The following is a 20,876-nucleotide window of genomic DNA, read 5'->3' on the forward strand; positions in this document are numbered from 1 at the left end:
CCCATCAGCCGGTGTGTCACTGTGCCCCTCCCCCTTTCCCCCTTCGGCTGTCCGCTCGCGTGTGCCGTCGCACCGTGACCGAGCAGTTGCTGTGAAGAGGGCGCGTCAATCGATGCCGGGCTCCCGCTGTATTTGGGTCGGCGTCCCGCTCCGCTGGCGCCGTATTCGCTGAGCGCCGGCTGACGAGTCACTCGGCGCCGGTCGCGCGGCAGTGGGGCAGGCCCGAGCGGGGTGAAGCCAGCCGACACCGGCGCCGTGGGGGCAGGCCCGAGCGGGGTGAAGCCGGCCGACACCGGCGCCGTGGGGGCAGGCCCGAGCGGGGTGAAGCCGGCCGACACCGGCGCCGTGGGGGCAGGCCCGAGCGGGGTGAAGCCAGCCGACACCGGCGCCGTGGGGGCAGGCCCGAGCGGGGTGAAGCCAGCCGACACCGGCGCCGTGGGGGCAGGCCCGAGCGGGGTGAAGCCAGCCGACACCGGCGCCGTGGGGGCAGGCCAGAGCGGGGTGAAGCCAGCCGACACCGGCGCCGTGGGGGCAGGCCCGAGCGGGGTGGAGCCGGCCGACACCGGCCCCCGTAGGGGCAGGCACCGACTGATGGAGCGGCCCGGTGGGCGTCACCCTTCGTCAGCACGGTGAGCGGCAAATGCAAATTACTAGAACTGACCTGCCCTGACAGGCCAGGCATCACACCGGGTGGCATCGTCCGCAGTGAATCGTGTGCACCGCATGGATAAACATCAATCAGACATGTATGTGGAAAGAAATCCAGCGGAGCGACAATGCGGAGTGAGCTCCTTGCAAAGAGCATTATTTTCGTCGCCATTGTCAGCACGCCATTGCACGGCCTGCCGCCGCCTCTCTCCAAAGGTGGCATATCACGGTCACTTCTGACATGCTCACGTGCACGCCGTGGCCGGCCCCACCCTCGCCGCGCTAAAAAGCTGCTCTTGTTGACAGCTCAAGGGTTAGTTCGCAAATATCTTAATCACTGGGGTAATTAAGCGCACGCAAGCACGCAAATATGCACATGCAGGGAGACGTACCACCCATGCATCATACTGAATACGCGCATTCACTAGCAGTACTGGATGTATCGCGCTCATGAAAACAACGAGCACTTTACGGGGCCGGGCAGTCTCGCCTATCGACATGACTCTTCACATGATAGACAGGGTCCTTTTTCGCTGTGCTCGGTGCCAGCGTTTTCTGGTCACGGTGGTCAACCGTGGCCGGAAAACATCAGTCTTGGGTTAACAAGCTCGCGGTGAAACCAGCAATGCCATGCCGTGGTCGCTTCAAACAACCACAGCCTGGCGTGCGCGAGCCGGGTTTGCGTTCAGGTGAAAGCGGCCGGGTCTTTGACCTAGGCGTGTTTACGGACCAAATTTCACAGTGACCTGCGTCGTTGCGTGTGATTTGTTCGTGGCACAGAGCACGCATTATGACGATACTGCATGTGATTCACAGCCCACGCCAATGGCGGCTTGGTACTGCCCTGTCGACAAGAAAGCTGTTTCCGAAACTTAATACGAGCCTACGAATTAATTGAGGTACCCCTGAGTACCCCAATCATAAGCCGGTCGTTTGTAAACAATGGTCAACGAAGAACTAGAGCATCCCCTCCGGTGACACCAGAAGCTCGGAGATGATACACTGGAGGTACGCCATCAGGTCCATACGCAGACTGAGTGCTGCCTCCCATCCACAGACAGGACTTTTTCCGCGTTGTCTACCTGCACAAAGCACAATTTTGATATCATGAAAACTGACCAAAATGGTGCTATCAAACATCGCATGGCCCGGATTTAAACGGCTAATTTGTATTCCACGACACTTCGATCCAGCTGCATATATGTATCGAATCGAGACACCTGGTGGAGCCAAGCAAGGCCAGCTGGGTGTGTCACAGTGCGAGCCTGCACGAAGGCATGGGACACAGGCCACCACACAACCGAGTCATGGAGCCCAGCACAGGCCAGCACCCGGCCATGAACAGCAACAGGTCATGGAGCGCGACACTTGGCAGCACGCTGACTCCAGTGACGGTCTGTTGGCCCTGTCATGATCACCGCTTCAGTGGCGGTCCCCGGGTCACGTCATGATCCCCACTCCAGTGACGGTCCCCGGGTCACGTCATGATCCCCACTCCAGTGACCGTCCCCGGGTCACGTCATGATCCCCACTCCAGTGACGGTCCCCGGGTCACGTCATGATCCCCACTCCAGTGACGGTCCCCGGGTCACGTCATGATCCCCACTCCAGTGACCGTCCCCGGGTCACGTCATGATCCCCACTCCAGTGACCGTCCCCGGGTCACGTCATGATCCCCACTCCAGTGACCGTCCCCGGGTCACGTCATGGTTCCCAGACGCGCGAAGCCCCCCTGCCACGTCATGATCCCCTTCCGTGATGGTCCCCGGCCACGTTGAGCCGAGGCCACCACGGCCACCGCAGGCTTGCCCAGCCCTCGGTAGGTGACGTAACGCCGGCAACGGCAAGCACTGGCGGATCCGAGGCCGCGCCAGGGCTCGTCCGAGCCCTCCGCAGCATTTCGGAGTCTCCGTCCGGCCGGATTTAACTCCGGTACGGGCCTGAGCAATGGGTGCCACTAAAGAATCCCGGCACCAATCTAACCGATACGAACAACTCCACTCCGCCTCATGAATCATGGAGATCGACTGTGGGGCGGGGTGTGCTGCGCGGCGATCGAAATACCCCGCTCCGCAACACCCGGCGGCGATTAATGGGGCTTACCGAGCACGTGACGACGGTGAAGCTTTTGTAGACAGGCCTCGAATGCCGGCGCTAATGCAACGGTAAATGGAGAAAGCAGATTAGGGACACGGACGCCAAGGTATATACGTTTTCGCGTTGGAAACAACAGGTGAAAGCATCATTGTCCGGTTTGTTGCGACGCTTTCGGCATCAATCTTTCCTCGATCCCGTTGACGGGTACAGAACGCCTGTCACGTCCTGACAGACCGGCACCGCAGCCACGCGACGGGAAAGGGGAGCGAGCTCTGCGGCCGAGCTCCATTCAAAGAGATGCCCTCAGGTCGGCAGGGCGCTTGAATGCAGGTCAGTGCCTCGGGAAACGCACCAATAATAACCTGCACTCGATCGCGCTGTATTGCCCGGCTTCGGGGATGTCCGCTCTACGCAGCGCCCTGTTAAGCCTCCGCCCCGGATCACCATCGATATTGGAGCTGATCCGCAGCACGACAACGCGCCGCGTGCAGCTGTCTCTGAAAGCCCGAAATATGGGGCCGGCTCACGGTTTATTTCGATGAACCGAAGCGGCGGACGGCCGGATGGACAGCCCAGTCCCACCAGGCCTTGACCAGTTTCTGTCCTGGTTATACCCGATGTAACCATTACCAGTCAGCAGGGTCTCAACACAAAAACACAGCTGTCAGAAAAACGCGGACATCTTTCAGTGAGATACACAAACGGGGCTGTCGCCGAATCCTCTCTCTGCGGCTCTTTGGAGCGCCGGACTTCAACAAAGCGCGCCGCCTGTCGACATCAGCGCGGCGCGGTCGTGTAAAGCGCCGCGTTGTGCCGCTATTCTGCCACACACCACTCCGGAAGTGCATCTCAGAGCACAACGACATACGTTTCCATGACGTCACGGCACGTCCCACCAGAGCGGAAGTACGTCTCCCAGCACATCGACGTCCGTTTCAATGACGTCACGGCCCTTCCACTTACGACCCAGCGAACAAAGCTCGGTCCTCCGCGCACGGCGAATGCGGTCGATTTATTTCCGGGTGAAGTCGAGCGGCGCGTCGAAAGGACGAGGTCGTCATGTACCGCAACGACCAAATGGTGTCGATCGTCGCCTCGATGAAGCGCGCGGACTGGGTCCGCCATCCTGACACATAGATCCGGAGCCGCAGCCTGGCTTATCGCACTTTGTCCCCGACGGCACGCGCTCTGGGAACGCTCCTTCGTCACGCAGCGCGCGAGCTACCTAACGTCTCGTCACGTAGCGCGCGAGCTACCTACCGCCTCGTCGCATAGCGCGCAGTCCAACGTGCTCGGGCCGGTGTGAAGGGTCTAATGAGGCGATCGAGTTTATACCGTTTAGCGCCCGCTTGTCTGTCTGATCAGGAGTGACGACACGGACCACGGCCGTGCCGCTGCTCACCTGAGGTCTCCTCGACTATCGTCTCCAGCCCGCTGTAGACGTTGACCGGCTCCGAGTCAGAGTCGGAGTGGCAGCCCAGCTCGAGGTACGGCCGGTGCGCCAGGTCGTGCACGATCTCGTTGGCGTAAAACTCCATCAGGTCCGCCGTGGCGACTGGAACGGAACGGGTTACCTCAGCGGTCAGCCGGTCGGAACGGGCCACGTCAGCAGTGAGCGGGTAGAAACGGGTCATGTCAGCAGTGAGCGGGTCGGAACGGGTCATGTCAGCGGTGAGCGGGTCGAAACAGGCCACATCAGCAGTGAGCGGGTAGGAGAGGGTCACGTCAGCAGTGAGCGAGTCGGAACGGGCCACGTCAGCGGTGAGCAGATAGCAATGGGTCATGTCAGCAGTGAGCGGGTAGGAGAGGGTCACGTCAGCAGTGAGCGGGTAGGAGATGGTCACGTCAGTAGTGAGCGGGTAGGAGAGGGTCACGTCAGCAGTGAGCGAACCGGAACGGGTCATGTCAGCCGTGAGCGGGTAGGAGAGGGTCACGTCAACAGTGAGCGGACCGGAACGGGTCACGTCAGCCGTGAGCGGGTGGGAGAGGGTCACGTCAGCAGTGAGCGGGTAGGAGAGGGTCACGTCAGCAGTGAGCGGACCGGAACGGGTCACGTCAGCCGTGAGCGGGTAGGAGAGGGTCACGTCAGCAGTGAGCGGACCGGAACGGGTCACGTCAGCAGTGAGCGGGTGGGAGAGGGTCACGTCAGCAGTGAGCGGGTAGGAGAGGGTCACGTCAGCAGTGAGCGGACCGGAACGGGTCACGTCAGCCGTGAGCGGGTGGGAGAGGGTCACGTCAGCAGTGAGCGGGTAGGAGAGGGTCACGTCAGCAGTGAGCGGACCGGAACGGGTCACGTCAGCCGTGAGCGGGTAGGAGAGGGTCACGTCAGCAGTGAGCGGACCGGAACGGGTCACGTCAGCCGTGAGCGGGTGGGAGAGGGTCACGTCAGCAGTGAGCGGGTAGGAGAGGGTCACGTCAGCAGTGAGCGGACCGGAACGGGCCACGTCAGCGGTGAGCAGATAGCAATGGGTCATGTCAGCAGTGAGCGGGTAGGAGAGGGTCACGTCAGCAGTGAGCGGGTAGGAGAGGGTCACGTCAGCAGTGAGCGGACCGGAACGGGTCACGTCAGCCGTGAGCGGGTAGGAGAGGGTCACGTCAGTAGTGAGCGGACCGGAACGGGCCACGTCAGCGGTGAGCAGATAGCAATGGGTCATGTCAGCAGTGAGCGGGTAGGAGAGGGTCACGTCAGCCGTGAGCGGGTAGGAGATGGTCACGTCAGCAGTGAGCGGGTAGGAGAGGGTCACGTCAGCAGTGAGCGGACCGGAACGGGTCACGTCAGCCGTGAGCGGGTAGGAGAGGGTCACGTCAGCAGTGAGCGGGCCGGAACGGGTCACGTCAGCAGTGAGTGAGTGGGAGAGGGTCACGTCAGCAGTGAGCGGGTAGGAGAGGGACACGTCAGCAGCGAGCGGGCACGAGAGGGTCACGTCAGCAGTAAGCGGGTAGGAGAGGGTCATGTCAGCATTGAGCGGGCACGAGAGGGTCACGTCAGCAGTAAGCGGGTAGGAGAGGGTCATGTCAGCATTGAGCGGGAAGAACGGGTCACATCAGCAGTCGGTCGGGTCGGGTCAGGGTCAGGTCCACAGGCCATCGTCAGGTAAGGTTACGGACTAAACGTCTGTGAAAGGCCGTCTCTGAATCAAAACATGTCCAGGCGTTGGCACAACACTCGGGTACAGAGCGTTCATTAGCTCAGCGTGACGATGGATGAACAGGTACGCCGATTCAGGGGCGTTCTCTACACACGTGTTAACGCTGATGGGTGCGCAGAGACATGCCTGAGACACTGACGGCTTCATCGGAAACATCCGCGCGGTATCCAAGTCGTTAGCTCGTTCACCGACGCATGTGATGGCTACGATCATTAGGGTCGCAGCCTCTCAAGTCACGCGTCATGACATGACAGCAGCAGGGCCCTTAGTCTAGTGCCTAAGGCAATGCGTGAGCTTGAACGCGTCTCAGAATCTCGAATGCATTGCAATACCGGCTGCTCGGTTCTCACATATACGCTCGAAAACGTCAGCCCATCTTCGAAACCTCCCGATCACCCGTGAAACCTCGCCTGCCAACCTCGACCTGCACGCGGCAGCCGATGTCACAGCGCGAGCTGGCACCGCCGTCACCTCCCTCCTCGGCGCCGCCCCGCCGGCACGCGTCACGCGGACGACGGCGGGCGATCAGGAGCACGGCTGATGGCCGCGAGCGGCAGGCTCAGCGGCTGACGGCGCGCCGGGCGGAAAATAGAGCCGCCGCTCGGGCTCATCAGGAGCCCGGCCGCCGCCCGAGCCGCGGGGCTTCATGGGCCGCCTGGCCGCCAGACTGCGGCGCCGCTTCCTTGCGGCGCCGAAATGGCCGGTGAGCTGCAGCGGCTGCGCGGCGGCGACAGAGAGTGTGTGTGTCATTGGGGCTTTACGACGCACTCGGCTGCTGGGGTCATATGGTTATGGCCTGTCTCTCAGCCCGGCAGTATGGCCAGGCGCCGCGGAGAACCGAACCTCGTGTAGCTATCTGGTTTGCCATGCGCGCAGTTTAGCCACTACCGGCGCCCGCAGCGGCGGCTGTGTCGCGCTGGATGTGGCACGGCGCAAGTGCGAGGCGATTGGTGGACCGCGCGGTGGAAATATCTCGTGAAGCAACGCACAGCAGACAGGTCATAAATTGATTCGTTTCAATCAACGCCATAAAGGCTGGCACGTATTCAGTTATCCGCGGTGCAATGGCTCTGAGCCTGGGTTACAAGTCCCACAGTTTTCCCGTCGCACTGCAGACGTGGCAGGCCTGAAACCGCGAGCCGTGCGCCGCCGCTGCCGCCTGGTCTCAGAGGCGGCTCCCAGCCGCCGGACGCCGGTCAGTCGATGGTGGGGCCCGGCTCCACTGACGTCTGGACCTTGGACAGTTCGTGATCAAGGGTCACGAAACCAACGCGTGTCTCCGCCCTCTGGCCTGGGCCAGACGAGATTGGCGGGAGGTCAAGCCCGCTGCGACGGCTGGGCCGCGCGGCAGATACATGACCCGAGCCGTGCTCCGTCCCGCAGCACGGACGCGGCGGCCCCAGCTCTCGCGGTCCGATCGCCGGCCGCCGGCGTGGGTCACGGACAGCGCCGGCGACGGGCGCGAGCGGCCCGCCGCGGACGGGCGCCCGCCGGCGCGGCTCCCGTGCTACATCGGGACGGCCAGGCGCACGGCGCGGCGGCAGATGGCAGGCTGCGCGCCGCCGCCTCGTTGTCGGCTTGTCATCCGCGGCACGGGGCCCGTTACGCCGTCGAAGAGCGCTGGGGCTGGCGCGTCAGTGACGGGAGGCCGTCTGCCGCCACCGCAGCCGACACAATCGCCTGATGAGCCGTTCGTGAGCTTTACACACGCCCGTTTGAGGTTGCTGTATAGCGCTGGCTCGTCAGCGTTTTTGAGATTGTCCACCGCCTGTATGGGAAGGAAAGCCCCGCGGCACCGCCGTCACCGCGGCATCGCCGAGCCTGCCGCGTGGGCCAAGAGGCAAGCTCAGCCACGGCCGCAGCATCACAAACAGGCCGCCCACTCTGCGCGGGTCGCGGTCCATGAGCTATGCCAGGGGCGCCGGTACCTGGCACAGGCCGGACCACCACCGCCACGTCCCGCCACGAGCGGCCGTGGCGGCACGGCCCCGGGTGAGGCTGGGCCGGCTCAGCGGCACACCGCCAGGCCAGCTCCCGTCGGAAAAACTCAGTGGGACAGCGCTCGGCAGCAAAACCTGCCGCGGCGCGGCGACCGAAATAAGATTAATTAAACCGCGAGGCGCGCGTGCAGAACCCATCCTTTCACATCCTCCACCAGGCGGAGCGATTAATTAAGGCGAGCTGATTGATTCGATAGTCCATTACTGCACTTGCCGCCGGCATCGGGACAGTTAACCCGCGTCGTGAGCGCGCCCGAGCACAACAGGCGCGCCGCTCGCGCTCCGCTCTGGCCACGGTGCCGGCGGCGCCCGCGCTGTGGGTGGCGTCGGCCGCGGCCGCCGCCAGACCGCGCTCTGTTTACGCCGCAGCGGAGGGGTGTGGCCGCACGGGCAGACGGCGCGGCACCGCCGGGCTGCGGCTGCACTGCGCCGCTGTCGGGGGCGGGTCAGCGGCTGGCGCGCGGTCCAGACACCACAAAAAGACGTGTTATTGCATGACAGAGGCGGACCAACGAAGCGGCTGGGGAGGAAGACTAACGGTAGATGGTTTGGCCGGCGTTTTCAACAACGCGTGAGTACCGATGCATGATGTGCATCACACCAGCAGGCGGTACTTAAATACCGAAGGCAATAGCAGCGGTAGGTCTTTTGCTAGCAGGGACACACACTCATGGTATGCGCAAATTGCCATAATTATCTGCTTTCATAATTTGACAGTCTTGCAAAGCTTGTCTTCTCTGACCATTTAGTCGGGCACAGCTACTCTTGCGACCCCCTGATGAGCTCCGTCGCCTCTGACAGGCGGCGCACGAGCTGTATCTGCCGGGCCTGGACTGGCAACGATGGAGCTACGCCGGTGTTCTGAAATGTTGGACTGTTTAAAACACATTGAAAGCTAATGTCTATGGCGGCAGCAGCAAAAGCGCCAGCTCGGCGTCAGTATCCGTGGATTCAGGGTGATGCCGGCATGGTGCTGGATCCGGAGTTTTAGAAAATCTCGCGCTTTTAGAAGGCATAATCCAGATGGTTAGAGGTTCAGTTAAAGGGAATGTTTCACATTTGCAGATATTGAAGCAAGCATCAGATATGATGAGATAACCTCGCTTATAACTGTTATGACGATATAAACTCATTGATAGCTGTTGGTATGCTTTTACGGGGTAAAGGTTATTCTAGACAGCATACTTCATCGGTTTAGTTAATATGCCCCTCAATGCGTCATTGCTTGAATACGTAATCGTACCTTGCACGCCATGGATTGATAACCAATTGACGGCCGTCACATATGAAAATTGTGCTCACAAACGACAGATATGAAGGACTGGATAATTAGATTTGCATTGGTTTTGACCGCCGCATGGCAATGGAATGACAGTACTTGAATGGCGTCTGATGTTGAAAAAGTCTCCCAGAACAAGTGCGCACAACTTCACGACGTGTGGCTCAGAAACTAGAGAGGTTTAGGTGTCAAGAAGGACAGGGCTGCGAACTACACCAAATGGTCTTCAAGACGGCTATTTCAGTTGAAACCTCCATGCAAATATGGAGCACTCCCTTAATGCAATCTGTAGCTCTTGAATTCCAGCACAAAAAACAGAGGTCGAGAGCAGAGCTTTATGAACGTCATTCAGCGGCAGCGTCGGATGTTTTCCAGATCACATACGCCTTCTCTCCTGTGACCCATCTTGCTTCGGCTGAGTCACAGACAAACGCGGTGCCCCAGAGCACCAAAGGTGCCGCCCAAGGTTACTCCCACAACGGATCTATATCAACAGATCAACATCTTGTGTTTACTATTCGATTTGGTGGGAACGCGTTTGGAATCACGCATCGATGCTTTGCTGGACTCAAGCCCAATTTTGCTGTCCGTAACATTTCGAGCCAAGAGCCTTGCAGTGTTCTGGTTGCGACAGTCTCACTGTTTGGCGTAAAATGCTGACCTCCGTGGTATCAGGTTCAACACGCGATGTTTGGAGCGGTCAAGCGCCACGGTCAGCACTATCCAACACTGCGTGTCTGCACTAGTGGGGGGGGGGGGGCAAAACGCATCAGAAAGTCAGCACCTATTGACAACAACGCAGCCGTGACGAAGAGACATAAGCATAATTCCATGCGATTGAACTGGCTGAGCATGCCGGACGTCTGCGTCAGGCGAGAGGGTCGCACACAAACGTGTGTCAGGCGATAGGGTCGCACACAAACATCTGTGTCAGGCGATAGGGTCGCACACAAACGTCTGTGTCAGGCGATAGGGTCGCACACAAACGTCTGTGTCGGGCGATAGGGTCACACAAAAACATGTGTGTCAGGCGATAGGGTCGCACACAAATTCAACGCACAACTGTCGGTTTCTGAGATTGTCTGCACCATATTTCGAGAAATACAACAAATATCGACCGGTGGCTTTTATGTACAGTTTTTCTATGTTCCATATACCCACGTCTTAACATTCAACATGCGTGCCTGGATCTATCCATGGCGCCGTTGCCCCCATGGCTAGATCATAGCCAGATCTAGATCACAACCAGATCAGATCACAGTCATCCCGCCAGACTACCAGATCACACAGCCTGATCTCCACATCACACGGCCCGATCTCCAGGTGTCAGGACGCGTACCTCACGCTGTCCCGGCGCGAGGGCGGCGCGCGCCTGCCGTGAACGCCGAGGGGCCCGGCGGCGAGGATCAAGGCGCGGCGACGAACTCACGCGATCGTGGCCCACTACCGCTCGGATCACTTCATCTCACCGGCGCCGCGGGGCGCATAGCGGTCGGCCGCCGTCTGCCTGCCGGACCGCCCGCCGCGCCACGACTGCCGCGCCGCGCTGCAACTGTCGCCGGCCGCGCCGCAACTGGCGCCGACCGCGCCGCAACTGCCGACAGCCGCGCCGCGCCCGCCGCTTTCGACAGCGGAGACGTGTCGCCCGGCGGCGGCGCGGCGGCCGGGACGTGCAAGCGTGGCGCTGCTGGTGCCCGCACACGGGCACGCGGGCTCCAAGTGCGACCCGCATGACCTATTTATCCGCACCAGTTGGCCGCGGCCGTCTCGACCCTTCTGCGCGGTGGGCAAGCCCAAGCGTGCTGCCGCTGCCGCTGCCGCCGGCGCTCGGCCGTTCCCACGGCAGCGAGCCGGCCGCCCGCGGCGTCGCCGATCCGCGTCGCGTGGCCAGGCCGGCCGCCGGCCCCGCCGCGTCGCGTGGGAGCGCCGGTCGCCGGCGGATGGAAGCCGAGGCTGACGCCGGTCGCCCGGATGGCAGCCGAGGCTGACTCCGGCACAGGCAGATGGCAGCCGAGGCTGACGCCGGATGGCAGCCGAGGCTGACGCCGGTCGCCGGCGGATGGTAGCCGAGGCTGACGCCGGCACCGGCGGATGGCAGCCGAGGCTGACGCCGGTCGCCGGCGGATGGTAGCCGAGGCTGACGCCGGCACCGGCGGATGGCAGCCGAGGCTGACGCCGGTCGCCGGCGGATGGTAGCCGAGGCTGACGCCGGCACCGGCGGGTCGCAGCCGAGGCTGACGCCGGTCGCCGGCGGAGCGGCCGTCGCATCGCGACGGGAGCCGCCGACCCCACAGGCCGGCAGCCGGCCGGCCGGCGCCACAAAACATCGGGCAAAAAGCGGCTCGGGACGTGCCGACGCACACTGTCCGCCAATCGGAGTGGCATTCAGCGGCGGCGGCGGCGGGGACGCGCGAATGTCTGCCGGGCACGGACGCCACCGCCGCCGCGCCGGCCCGCGTGATCCCGCGGCGTGTCGGCACCGGGACCAGCCGCCGCGCCGGCGGATGCGCACCGAACGCGCCGCACGCATGACCGGCCGGGCGTGGCGCGGCACTATATTCTCCGTGCGCCGGCGGAAGTCAAAGACCCGGCTCGCGCGCCGCCGGCCGGCCGCCCTGGATGCCGACACGGCAGCGGCGCCTTCGCGTGTTGTCGGCCGTGGCGTGGCGCGGTGACTCGACCCGCACTGCCTGGGTGGCTGGGCGGTATGCTTGCCCCGTGCACAGCCGTTCGCCGAGCCACGCCACCGCGCTCTCGGCTGCGCCAGCGGACGCCGCGCGCCTGCCGTCTGCCCTGAGAGGCGGGACGGGCCGAGACTTGACGGGCGTGACCCCTGCCGCCCCGTCGTGACCCCAGCGCCGTGGGTGGCTGTCTTGTCGTCGTGATCTGCGTGCAACGGACGTCGGGCGGATCCGTTTTTGCCGCGTGGCCCGAGTAACTGTGAACGGCGGGGCGGCGCCGTGTTGTGGCGGCGGCGGCCGGGCGTAATCCGACGGCAGCTGCAGCGGGCCTCCGAGACCGCCGGCGGCGCTCCGTCAGCTCCTGTGAGGTCACACCGGCGCCCCGCTGGCAGCCGGCAGATTGCCATGCATCCCGCGGGCCGATTACATCACGGCGATCGATGCACGCTGCGTGAATTATTGCACGCATGTTCACCGCCAACGTCGAAGCACGGAACGATCTTCTGTTCACCGGCATAAGGCTATACAGCGCCTCCTCCTGATTGTTAAGCCGTTTTTATCTATGAAATCAGTCAGTGTTCACGCTGCGATCTCAAAGGTTTGGCTTCAATAGGCCCAGCGCAGCGGGAGGTCAGTGCGCTGGAGCGGCTCCGACGTCCGCCGCGAGCCAGTGCCTGTTCTACAGCTTGGCGCTATCGCCCTGTGGGTGCGGGGCCCTGCCGATAACATAGCGATCGTTACCGGTGCTCGGCATCGGCCGGGGTCAAAAGGCTGTTTTCAGGAAGTCGGATTTTCGAGGTCTTTCGGGTGGGCCAAAGAGAGCATACACCCACAACTGCGGCCCCCTGACAACTCTCAATCTAACGAATACTGTCAATGAATTCGTCACTACCATACGGCAGAGCTTGACTACGTCCCTCAAGTAGAGACTGGCGAGACGACGTCAGCCAGCGAGGGGGTGAAAACGAAAGAGAGATAGAGCGATAGAGCGAGCAGGAGAGGTACAGGGGGAAGAGCAGAGAGAGAAAGGTAGAGGGAGAAAAAGAGATGCAGGCAGAGAAACGGAGGGCAGAGTATGCGAGTGGGAGCGACAGCGGGGGTGGTAGCGAGAGAAAGATGGGAGGAAGAAAGGGAGAGAGATCGGAAGGGAGGGAAGGGAGAAGGGAAGGAAGGGAGGAGGGGAGGGAGGGAGGGAGGGAGTAATGAGAGGGAAAAGGGGAGGAGATAGAGAGAGAGGGCGAGCGGGGAGAGAGGGGGGCGCAGCCGGCGGGAGAGCCCTGTCCCAGTCGGCGCTCAGACGCAGTAAGCCGCCGTGTGAAGCTGCGGCCCCGCCGACAGTTGGCGTCACGCGATCGCTCACCAGCCTCGCCGCGAGTCGCCGCGTCTCGACGGCGGCGCGTGGGCGCCAGCCGAGGCGGCGTCGGCGGCTCTCTCCGGCCTGGCGGGCCCGCTCTCCCTGCCGCGTGTATGTCGTCCCGGACCGCGCGCACCGTCCTGGACCGCGCGTACGCCGTCCTGGACCGCGCGCACCGTCCTGGACCGCGCGCGCCGTCCTGGACCGTGCGGGCCGTCCTGAACCACGCGGGCCGGGTGCACCGGTCGCCGGGGCGACCCAGCGCCACACGGTAGCGCCGGCCGCCCCGCCCGACGCATTGTGCGCCTTTTAGCGCTCGGCTGCCGCCGCTGCTATTGTTTCGGAGCGGGGTGGGTGGGGCAGGTGGGGAGGGGCGGCCGCGCTGCTGGGCGCAGGGTCAGGTCGGCTCGCGCGCCAGCTGGTGGCGACGGAAGCGGGGGAGGGGAGGGGGCGGAAGGGCAGCATGGGGTGGGTAGGTCTGTGGGAGTCGGGCGGGTCGCAGGACCTCAGAATGAGCAGCTGCCGTTCTAAACATGGTGTCAGGGAGAAACCTGCTGACTCACACAATGGAGATATCCCGTGTGGGAGGTGAGATTGGCCGGAGAGTTAGCTGAGAAATACGGAACACGGGAGAGTGTGAGAAGTGGTAGAATGTGATGGCACGATCGTCCACTTAGTGCGTTATCTGCACATTCTATCTTCGGCCCGTGCAGTAGTGGATTTGGGCGCGAAAGCCCCATGAAGCCGAAGCGCCTCTAAACATCTCACGATTGCCCATCATCACCGTTTAATCATGGGTCATGCTCTTCTGACAACCAGCTATTGTGTCTGTCACATGGGCATTCACGCGCCTTTCAATGGTCTTGGTCAGCAGCCTCCCCACGGAACATCCTATCATATTCCGCCTTACTATATCGCCGTATTACATGTTTCACCTGCACCATGCTCGTTAGGAACACCCTCCTGAAACCTTTACACAGCCACAAAGCCCTTGAATCCAGACTCGAGTCGGCCATGCCTGTATTGTGTGATTGCACGCCTCACAACAGTCTAGCAGATAGTATCTGCACTAAACACACGAGTTGGCGGTCCATACCGCCTCGTATCAAGGGAAAGGATCGCGCTGCGCCTTCAAAGGGCCCCTCCACCAACCGACAAAGCCGCGCAGTGACGACGAACCAAACAGCCGCTCGCCATGGATAACGCGCACTTGCCGTTTTACGACGCGGCACGCTTTCCACTCAACTCCTCCACACAAACCGCACGCCCAGGAGGGGGGCGACAGTGAAGAACCGGGCGGCGCTCCCCGGGGTGCGCGGCCACGCGTGCTGACCTCACCGCCGAGGCGTGGAGCAGCCCGATTCCATCTCCCCCCCCCCCCTCCCCTCCCCTCCCCTCCCCTCACATGCCGGCGCGCGGGAACGGACGGTTTGGGCGCGCGGTAAACAGGGCACGGCGAAGGGGAGGGGCACCCGGCCGCGCCGCCGCGGGTGCACCGCGCCGGCCGGCTCGCGCTCGCGCACGCCCGACGCTCAGGTCCGCCGCGGGGCCAGCCGCGGGGCGCGTCCGGGAGCCGCGCGCTGATTACGGCTGGGAATGGAGAGCTGGCGACAGGAAAGGAGGAGTGATGGACCCGCGATAGGAAGGGAGAAGGAGTGAACCAGTAACAGGAGGGGAGGAGCAGTGGACCAGCGACAGGAAGGGAGGAGCGGTGGACCAGCGACAGAAGGGGAGGAAGAATGAACCAGCGACAGAAAGGGAGGAGCAGTGGACCCGCGACAGGAAAGGAGGAGCGGTGGACACGCGACTGGGAGGGGGAGTGGTGGATAAGCGACAGAAAGAGAGAAAGAGTGAACCAGCAACAGGAAAGCAGGAGCGGTGGACCGGCGACAGGAAAGGGGGAGCGGTGGACACGCGACTGGGAGGAGGAGTGGTGGACCAGCGGCAGGAAGGGGTAGTGGGGGACAAGCGACAGGAAGGGAGTAGGAGTTATGCACCAGCGACATAAGGGAGGAGTACCCGCCAGCTGGTCAGTGTCACAACATGCCCCGGGCCCGCTGCGTGCTTTCTCGCAGATTGCAGTTGCATCATCAACCTATCGCTGAATTCTGGTATGTTGCTATGCGCTGATGTGCTGCGTGCTGTTTATGCGCCGCCCATGACTCGGCGTGTCCCTGCCGCGAATAAAACACGCCTGTCGCTGCCGGCATTCGCTTGCTTTTCCCACTGCTAGTCCGCAGAAATGCACGTTCAGATTAAGTTATGCCTTCGGGCAAGTCTCCAGCATCGAAGACCGCGGCCACTCGCTCGGGTTTGATATCCGCGAGTGCTCGGGGCCGGTCGCTAATGCCGCCGCCAGCGTCCCGCCGCCGTGTCAGCGCTGAACCAGGCCGTGAGACCATCGGCGCCGCGCCGTTCAGCCGAGCTTCCGAAGACTGCCACTGAAGGCGTGAGCTGCCAGCTGCTGAGTCCGGCACCTCGAGCTGCCCCGGCTGCCGCTTACTCGTCCATCACCGGGCTTCGTAACTGGCCCGGCCGAACTCGGTGAGCGATGGGTTACAACACAGACGCCGGCGGGTTCCGTTCGGCGACCTGACGAGGAACTGCCGACATCAGTTCAGAGGCAGTTCAGAGTGGGTTGCTGGTCAAAAATGTATAACTAACGGATTTCAGAGGCTATCACCAGGCCTGAGTGACAACGCGGCGAGCCAGCTGCGGAGTGGGACGAGTCTGGATATCCAGTTGATGACTTCTGCTCCACATTCTTCAGGCAGCCCTATCCGCCTCTCTACTGGTCCTGCGCTCGTGGCCTCAGGCACAGCGTCCGCCTGGCCGAGCCAACTGGAGGATAACGACGGGCGTCGACACACACGAGCGTCGATCAAGCGGGCGATAGCGGTTTAGCGGGCGCTTGGCCAAGCGTTCAGACCTGCCTCCACTGCCGCGGACGACTCGGACCCATTCAGAGTTTCTTCCGCTGCCGCGGACGACTCGGACCCATTCAGAGCTTCTTCCGCTGCCGCGGACGACTCGGACCCGTTCAGACCTGCCTCTACTGCCGCGGACGAGGCGGACCCGTTCAGACCTGCCTCTACTGCCGCGGACGAGGCGGACCCCTTCAGACCTGCCTCTACTGCCGCGGACGAGGCGGACCCGTTCAGACCTGCCTCAACTGCCGCGGACGAGGCGGACCCGTTCAGACCTGCCTCTACTGCCGCGGACGAGGCGGACCCGTTCAGACCTGCCTCTACTGCCGCGGACGACTCGGACCCATTCAGAGCTTCTTCCGCTGCTGCGGACGAGGCGGACCCGTTCAGGCCTGACTCCACTGCCGCGGACGAGGCGGACCCGCTCGACGGGAACCAGCCCGCGTAGATCACTGCGGACTGCCGCCGACAGTTACCGCGGTCAACACATCATCTTGAACGAGCGGGGCGAGCCGCTGGGTTCTGGTGGACGGACCATTGGGTCTAGCGGAACAACCCGCTCGGAACCGTTGGATGAGTCGCTGCAGCGGATAGCACGACTAGCTACTGGTAGCAGCGGGACGAGCCACTGGTAGCAGCGGGACAAACCACTGGTAGCAGTGGAACGAGCCATTGACAGCAGCAGGGCGAACCACTAGTCGCAGCAGGATGAGCCGTTGGATTCTGTTTGGCGGGCCGCTGGGTCCAGAGGGACAACCGTGGGGAACTGGGGGCGAGCCATCGGTAACAGTACGACGGGCCTTTCGGAACAGCAGGACGGTTCATCGGGAACAGTGGAACGGGCTCTCAGGCACACCACAGACGGGCACGCCGCTGACCACATCGAGACGACCCCCTGGAGCGGCGAGAAGCTCCGGCTGTCGGACCTGACGGACCTGACGGAGCTGTCGCATGTTCGCTGGTGCAACGGGCCGACCTGGATTGCTGCCGCGGTAGAACCGGTCTGTCACCGGTCGGAGCACCCAATCATTCGGTGGGATTATCGGACGCCTAGGTCACGAGCGCCCGGTGAAATCGAGCCGGACGATGCGCGGTGACCGAGCACGACACCGGAAACAGGCGGACGCATCCGGTGGCCCGCCGGCCGAAATGGGTCACCTGGCGCTGTGCTGACTCGCTCAAAGTTGCTCGCATTGTTCCTAGTCGCTGTGAAAGAAGCTGTTCACCGCCGGCCAATTAAGCTTATTAGATGAATAACCCTGCAGAGTGCACTTACTTGTTCTGATCTGGTCCTCGTCGTCGGCGACGGCTGCCCACTCCTCGTACGAGGTCGTCATCACCGGCTCGTCGCCGTCGCCGTCGCCCTCCACCACACTGCACATGGCGTCGGCCGGCGCCTCACTGAGGTCCCGCGCCGGCGCCGGCGGCGTCCCCCCTTCCGGCGGCGGCGGCACGCGCCTCGACTCTGCCATCCTCGCCACGCACCGCCACAGCATCACCGTAAACAGGGCGGTCAGCGCGGCGGCGGTCAGCTCCTCCAGCGCCGGCAGCGGCATGACGGCGGCCAATCGGCGGCCGGCTCTCTCGGCGACGACCAATCAGCGCCGCCGACGCAGCCACCTGTTGGCGGCCGGCAACGGTAAATTACGTGTATCCGGTGCGCACGGCCGGCATGGGAACTGAGCTCTGTCCCCTCGCGGGGGGGCGGGAAGGAGTGGGGGACGGGAGGGAAGGTAGCGCGGGGAGCAGCGGAAGACGCAGCTCCACCGGCGACACCCTCGCGGCGGGGGCGGCTACCGCGGCTGCCCCTCCGAGTGGGGTCGGGGAAGGGCATCAGGAATAAATGAGCACGGTCATTGGGTCAACGGTCGGGCGTTACGCGTGTTTATGGTCAGGTAGTGTACCAGCGGGTGACGAAATTACAGAGTCGAGCAGGTGCGCCGAGGTGGGCTGCCAGAATGCCTGTGAGAGATGTGTGACGGCACACCCGAATACAAGAAGCCAGGCAGTACCTAATGAAGGGAGAAGCCAGGCATGCAGCAATGCTGTGCCGCGCGCAGAAGCGAATTGCTTACGCAAGAGCGGATGCAGAGAGGCAACCAGGACGTGACCCCTTCCTCCCCCCCCCCCCCCCACTCCAAACTGTATGGTGAGAAATGACACATTTCTGACCTCTCTCCAGAATCTTGACATCTTGCACGAAGTGAGCTTGTTTTGGAAGATCCGTTCAGGTACAAAAAGCGGGATCCGATAAGGGCTTTTTAATGAGGAAGCATGTTTAGACTTCCCCAAGCAGGCGTCCCCACCTCCCGAGATAGTGTTCTTGATCCGCTCTTGCACACACGCGGCGGTGCTTAAAATGAGAGGTCTTTCGATTACACTGGTGTACTGTCTCCAGAAAGCAATCGTTTTTCCAGGGTTTCGTTCCGATGATTGGAACCAGTGTCGGCGTCGGTGAAAAAGTCGAGGCTCCAGAAAGGCATAGTTCACAAGCAATGCGATGTACACAACCATTCAGCGATGTGGCCTGGGAAGGAGGGCTTTTGTAGCCACGCCCTGCACTCCCCTGGAGGCGCCGTAGGCCCTGAGACGGGATACTCGGGGCCCCTTAACTTTTTGCTCAAGACGCCGCCATAGGGGGCCTTAAACGTAGGAACGCACGCGGTCCCCGAACATCAAAACAGCAGCCCGAGCCTAGGGAAGTCCTCCTAATCGAAAGCACGACCGGTAATAAACCAAGAAGGCCCCTTGACTGGAAAGGCCTCCTATGACCAGGTTTGGTCCCCTGCTGTCGGCGGTCCTCTCCAGCTGGGCAGGATTGGCTGGGCGAACTCCTGGCTACGTCACTGCGAACAGTTCAATCCATGCAGCCATAGCCACATCTCACATCATAGCACAACATTGCGCCTGGTACCACCTAACACCGTTTTACAAGCAATAGCGCCAGTAAGCCAATTCACCTGTGAGTAAGCCAAGGTTTGGAATCGTAATCAAACGCATATGCAATGCGAAACACCAGCACGGAACAACAAGACAAGACCGGTCGGACTCAAGCTCAACATGAAGCATTTCAGTGACGCCCTGAATGCAAAGCGAGTGAGAAACAATAAGCATAGAGCAGTCAGCGCCAGTGGCGTGCATTCAGCGACACTTCTCGCCCAGTAAATGCAGGGCGCTCTTCACCGGGCGTGAAAAGGAGCACGGCGAGCGCGCCTCGTCTGTGACTCAGTCCAGCCGAGCACGTGCACTCTCCAGCGAGCACCGGAAACGGGGACGTGCCTGTGCGCTCGTTAGCCCTCTTCTGTCGTCGGGTGAATCGTTGCACTGACATGCAAGGCCCTTGTATCAGTTGCTCAGAAGCGTGCTGCAGTTGCGCACTGGGGCGTGCCGCAGCGGCAGCTGAGGTCCTTAAATGTGAACAGCTCAGATGACTCAGTGTGTTCGAGAGCGGGCGCAGTGTGCGATTGATTGGTAAGCTCGATTATGACGTGTACGGCTGATTAATATGTGGAAATTTAGTGTCCCAGGAGCACAAGCAGGGCATTTGAAACAGGGTCAGCTGTGCAATTTCATCAATTCGATGGATAGACTTAGCCGGGATTATTTGATGTATATGGAAGCACCGGGAGGCCATTTGTTCCCGGATTTAGGCCACTTCATTGTACCACTTTGAAGAAATCGGTATTCTTAGTGTACGGTTTTGCCATTAGTTTCGGTTTCGTTACTTGAGGGCTACACGGAGAGAGCACGCATAAAGTATTGGCTCCTCCCCATCGCTGCTTCCATGTCCAGTGCACACGTGTTAATTGGGTAGGATCGCTCTAAAGTCGGAAGAGCTGGAGGCAAAGTGGGGGCTCGAGTCAACAAATAAGGCTGCCGGATGCCTTGAACCAGCACCGGCATTGAAAATGGAAATCGTTCGCGATGTGTTAGGATCAAAAATATATATATATCGCTAAAAGTCCATTGCTGAAAGGGTTGTGTTTGCCACACGATACGCTTCTTGGAGTAGTTGCTTAAACTGCCTATCAATTATCAACTCAGAGTTCACTTTCAATAATTTGTTTAAATCATAGAAACCGTTTCTATGAAATTAACTTTTGTTACTAACAACATCTAGCGTGATGTTGATACAACAACAACATCGAGTGCGTACGATAGTCTTTAAAAATAATTTCCTATTGCACTTTTATTTCGCTAGTTATAATGACAAGTAAATTTGTTCTGATGGCAAGTAAGTTTAGAATGAGGGAAACTGCCATCAGCGACAATATCCTTCCCCATGAGGACTGCGCTGAGGCACGTCGCCTCAAAGTGGAGCTGCAAAAAAAATGCATTTTTAAAGTCATCCCGTCAAACCCACAATATCCCGAGCCAAAATGACTAAGGCGTATCAAGAAAGGTCCATGGTTCATTTAATGTCGATGGCATGCCAGATCATCAAGTTCTAAAAGTCCGATATATCGTCAAATCCCTCACAGTGCAATGCTACCGTTGTCTTGAACATCACGAGCTATGCTGCGTGCAATACCCTCCAAGTGCAGATGACTGATAAGGCATGGAATGACCTCAGGTTACCTCACATTGCGCCGGCATGTTTAGACTTGCTAGCGTCACTCATTGAACACTCGTATGGCTAACAGCCATGTAGAGACAGCTCAAACATGGATCGAACCGGCCGGTCTCAACCGAATAGGCCAGCCGGGTCAGGGTTAGAGATCAGTAATAGTATACAGATTAG

At 61.1% G+C, this 20,876-nt stretch overlaps 1 protein-coding gene across 1 annotated transcript in view; it reads right to left on the reverse strand.

Moving 5' to 3' along the window:
* The window catches only part of LOC119100483 (uncharacterized), a 49,866-nt gene extending 32,236 nt beyond the window's left edge, over window positions 1-17,630 (reverse strand). Inside the window, exons 1-2 of the mRNA XM_037223574.1 lie at window positions 17,412-17,630; window positions 4,148-4,300 (exon numbers count right to left, since the gene is read on the reverse strand). Coding sequence (XP_037079469.1) covers window positions 4,148-4,300; window positions 17,412-17,607 — 349 coding nt within the window. The 5' untranslated portion in view covers window positions 17,608-17,630. The remainder of the gene's footprint in view (window positions 1-4,147; window positions 4,301-17,411) is intronic.
* Between the last annotated feature and the right edge of the window lie 3,246 nt (window positions 17,631-20,876).

The sequence above is a fragment of the Pollicipes pollicipes genome, unplaced genomic scaffold (assembly GCF_011947565.3).
Source record: "Pollicipes pollicipes isolate AB1234 unplaced genomic scaffold, Ppol_2.1 Scaffold_4881;HRSCAF=5763_pilon_pilon_pilon, whole genome shotgun sequence".
NCBI lineage: Eukaryota > Metazoa > Arthropoda > Thecostraca > Pollicipedomorpha > Pollicipedidae > Pollicipes > Pollicipes pollicipes.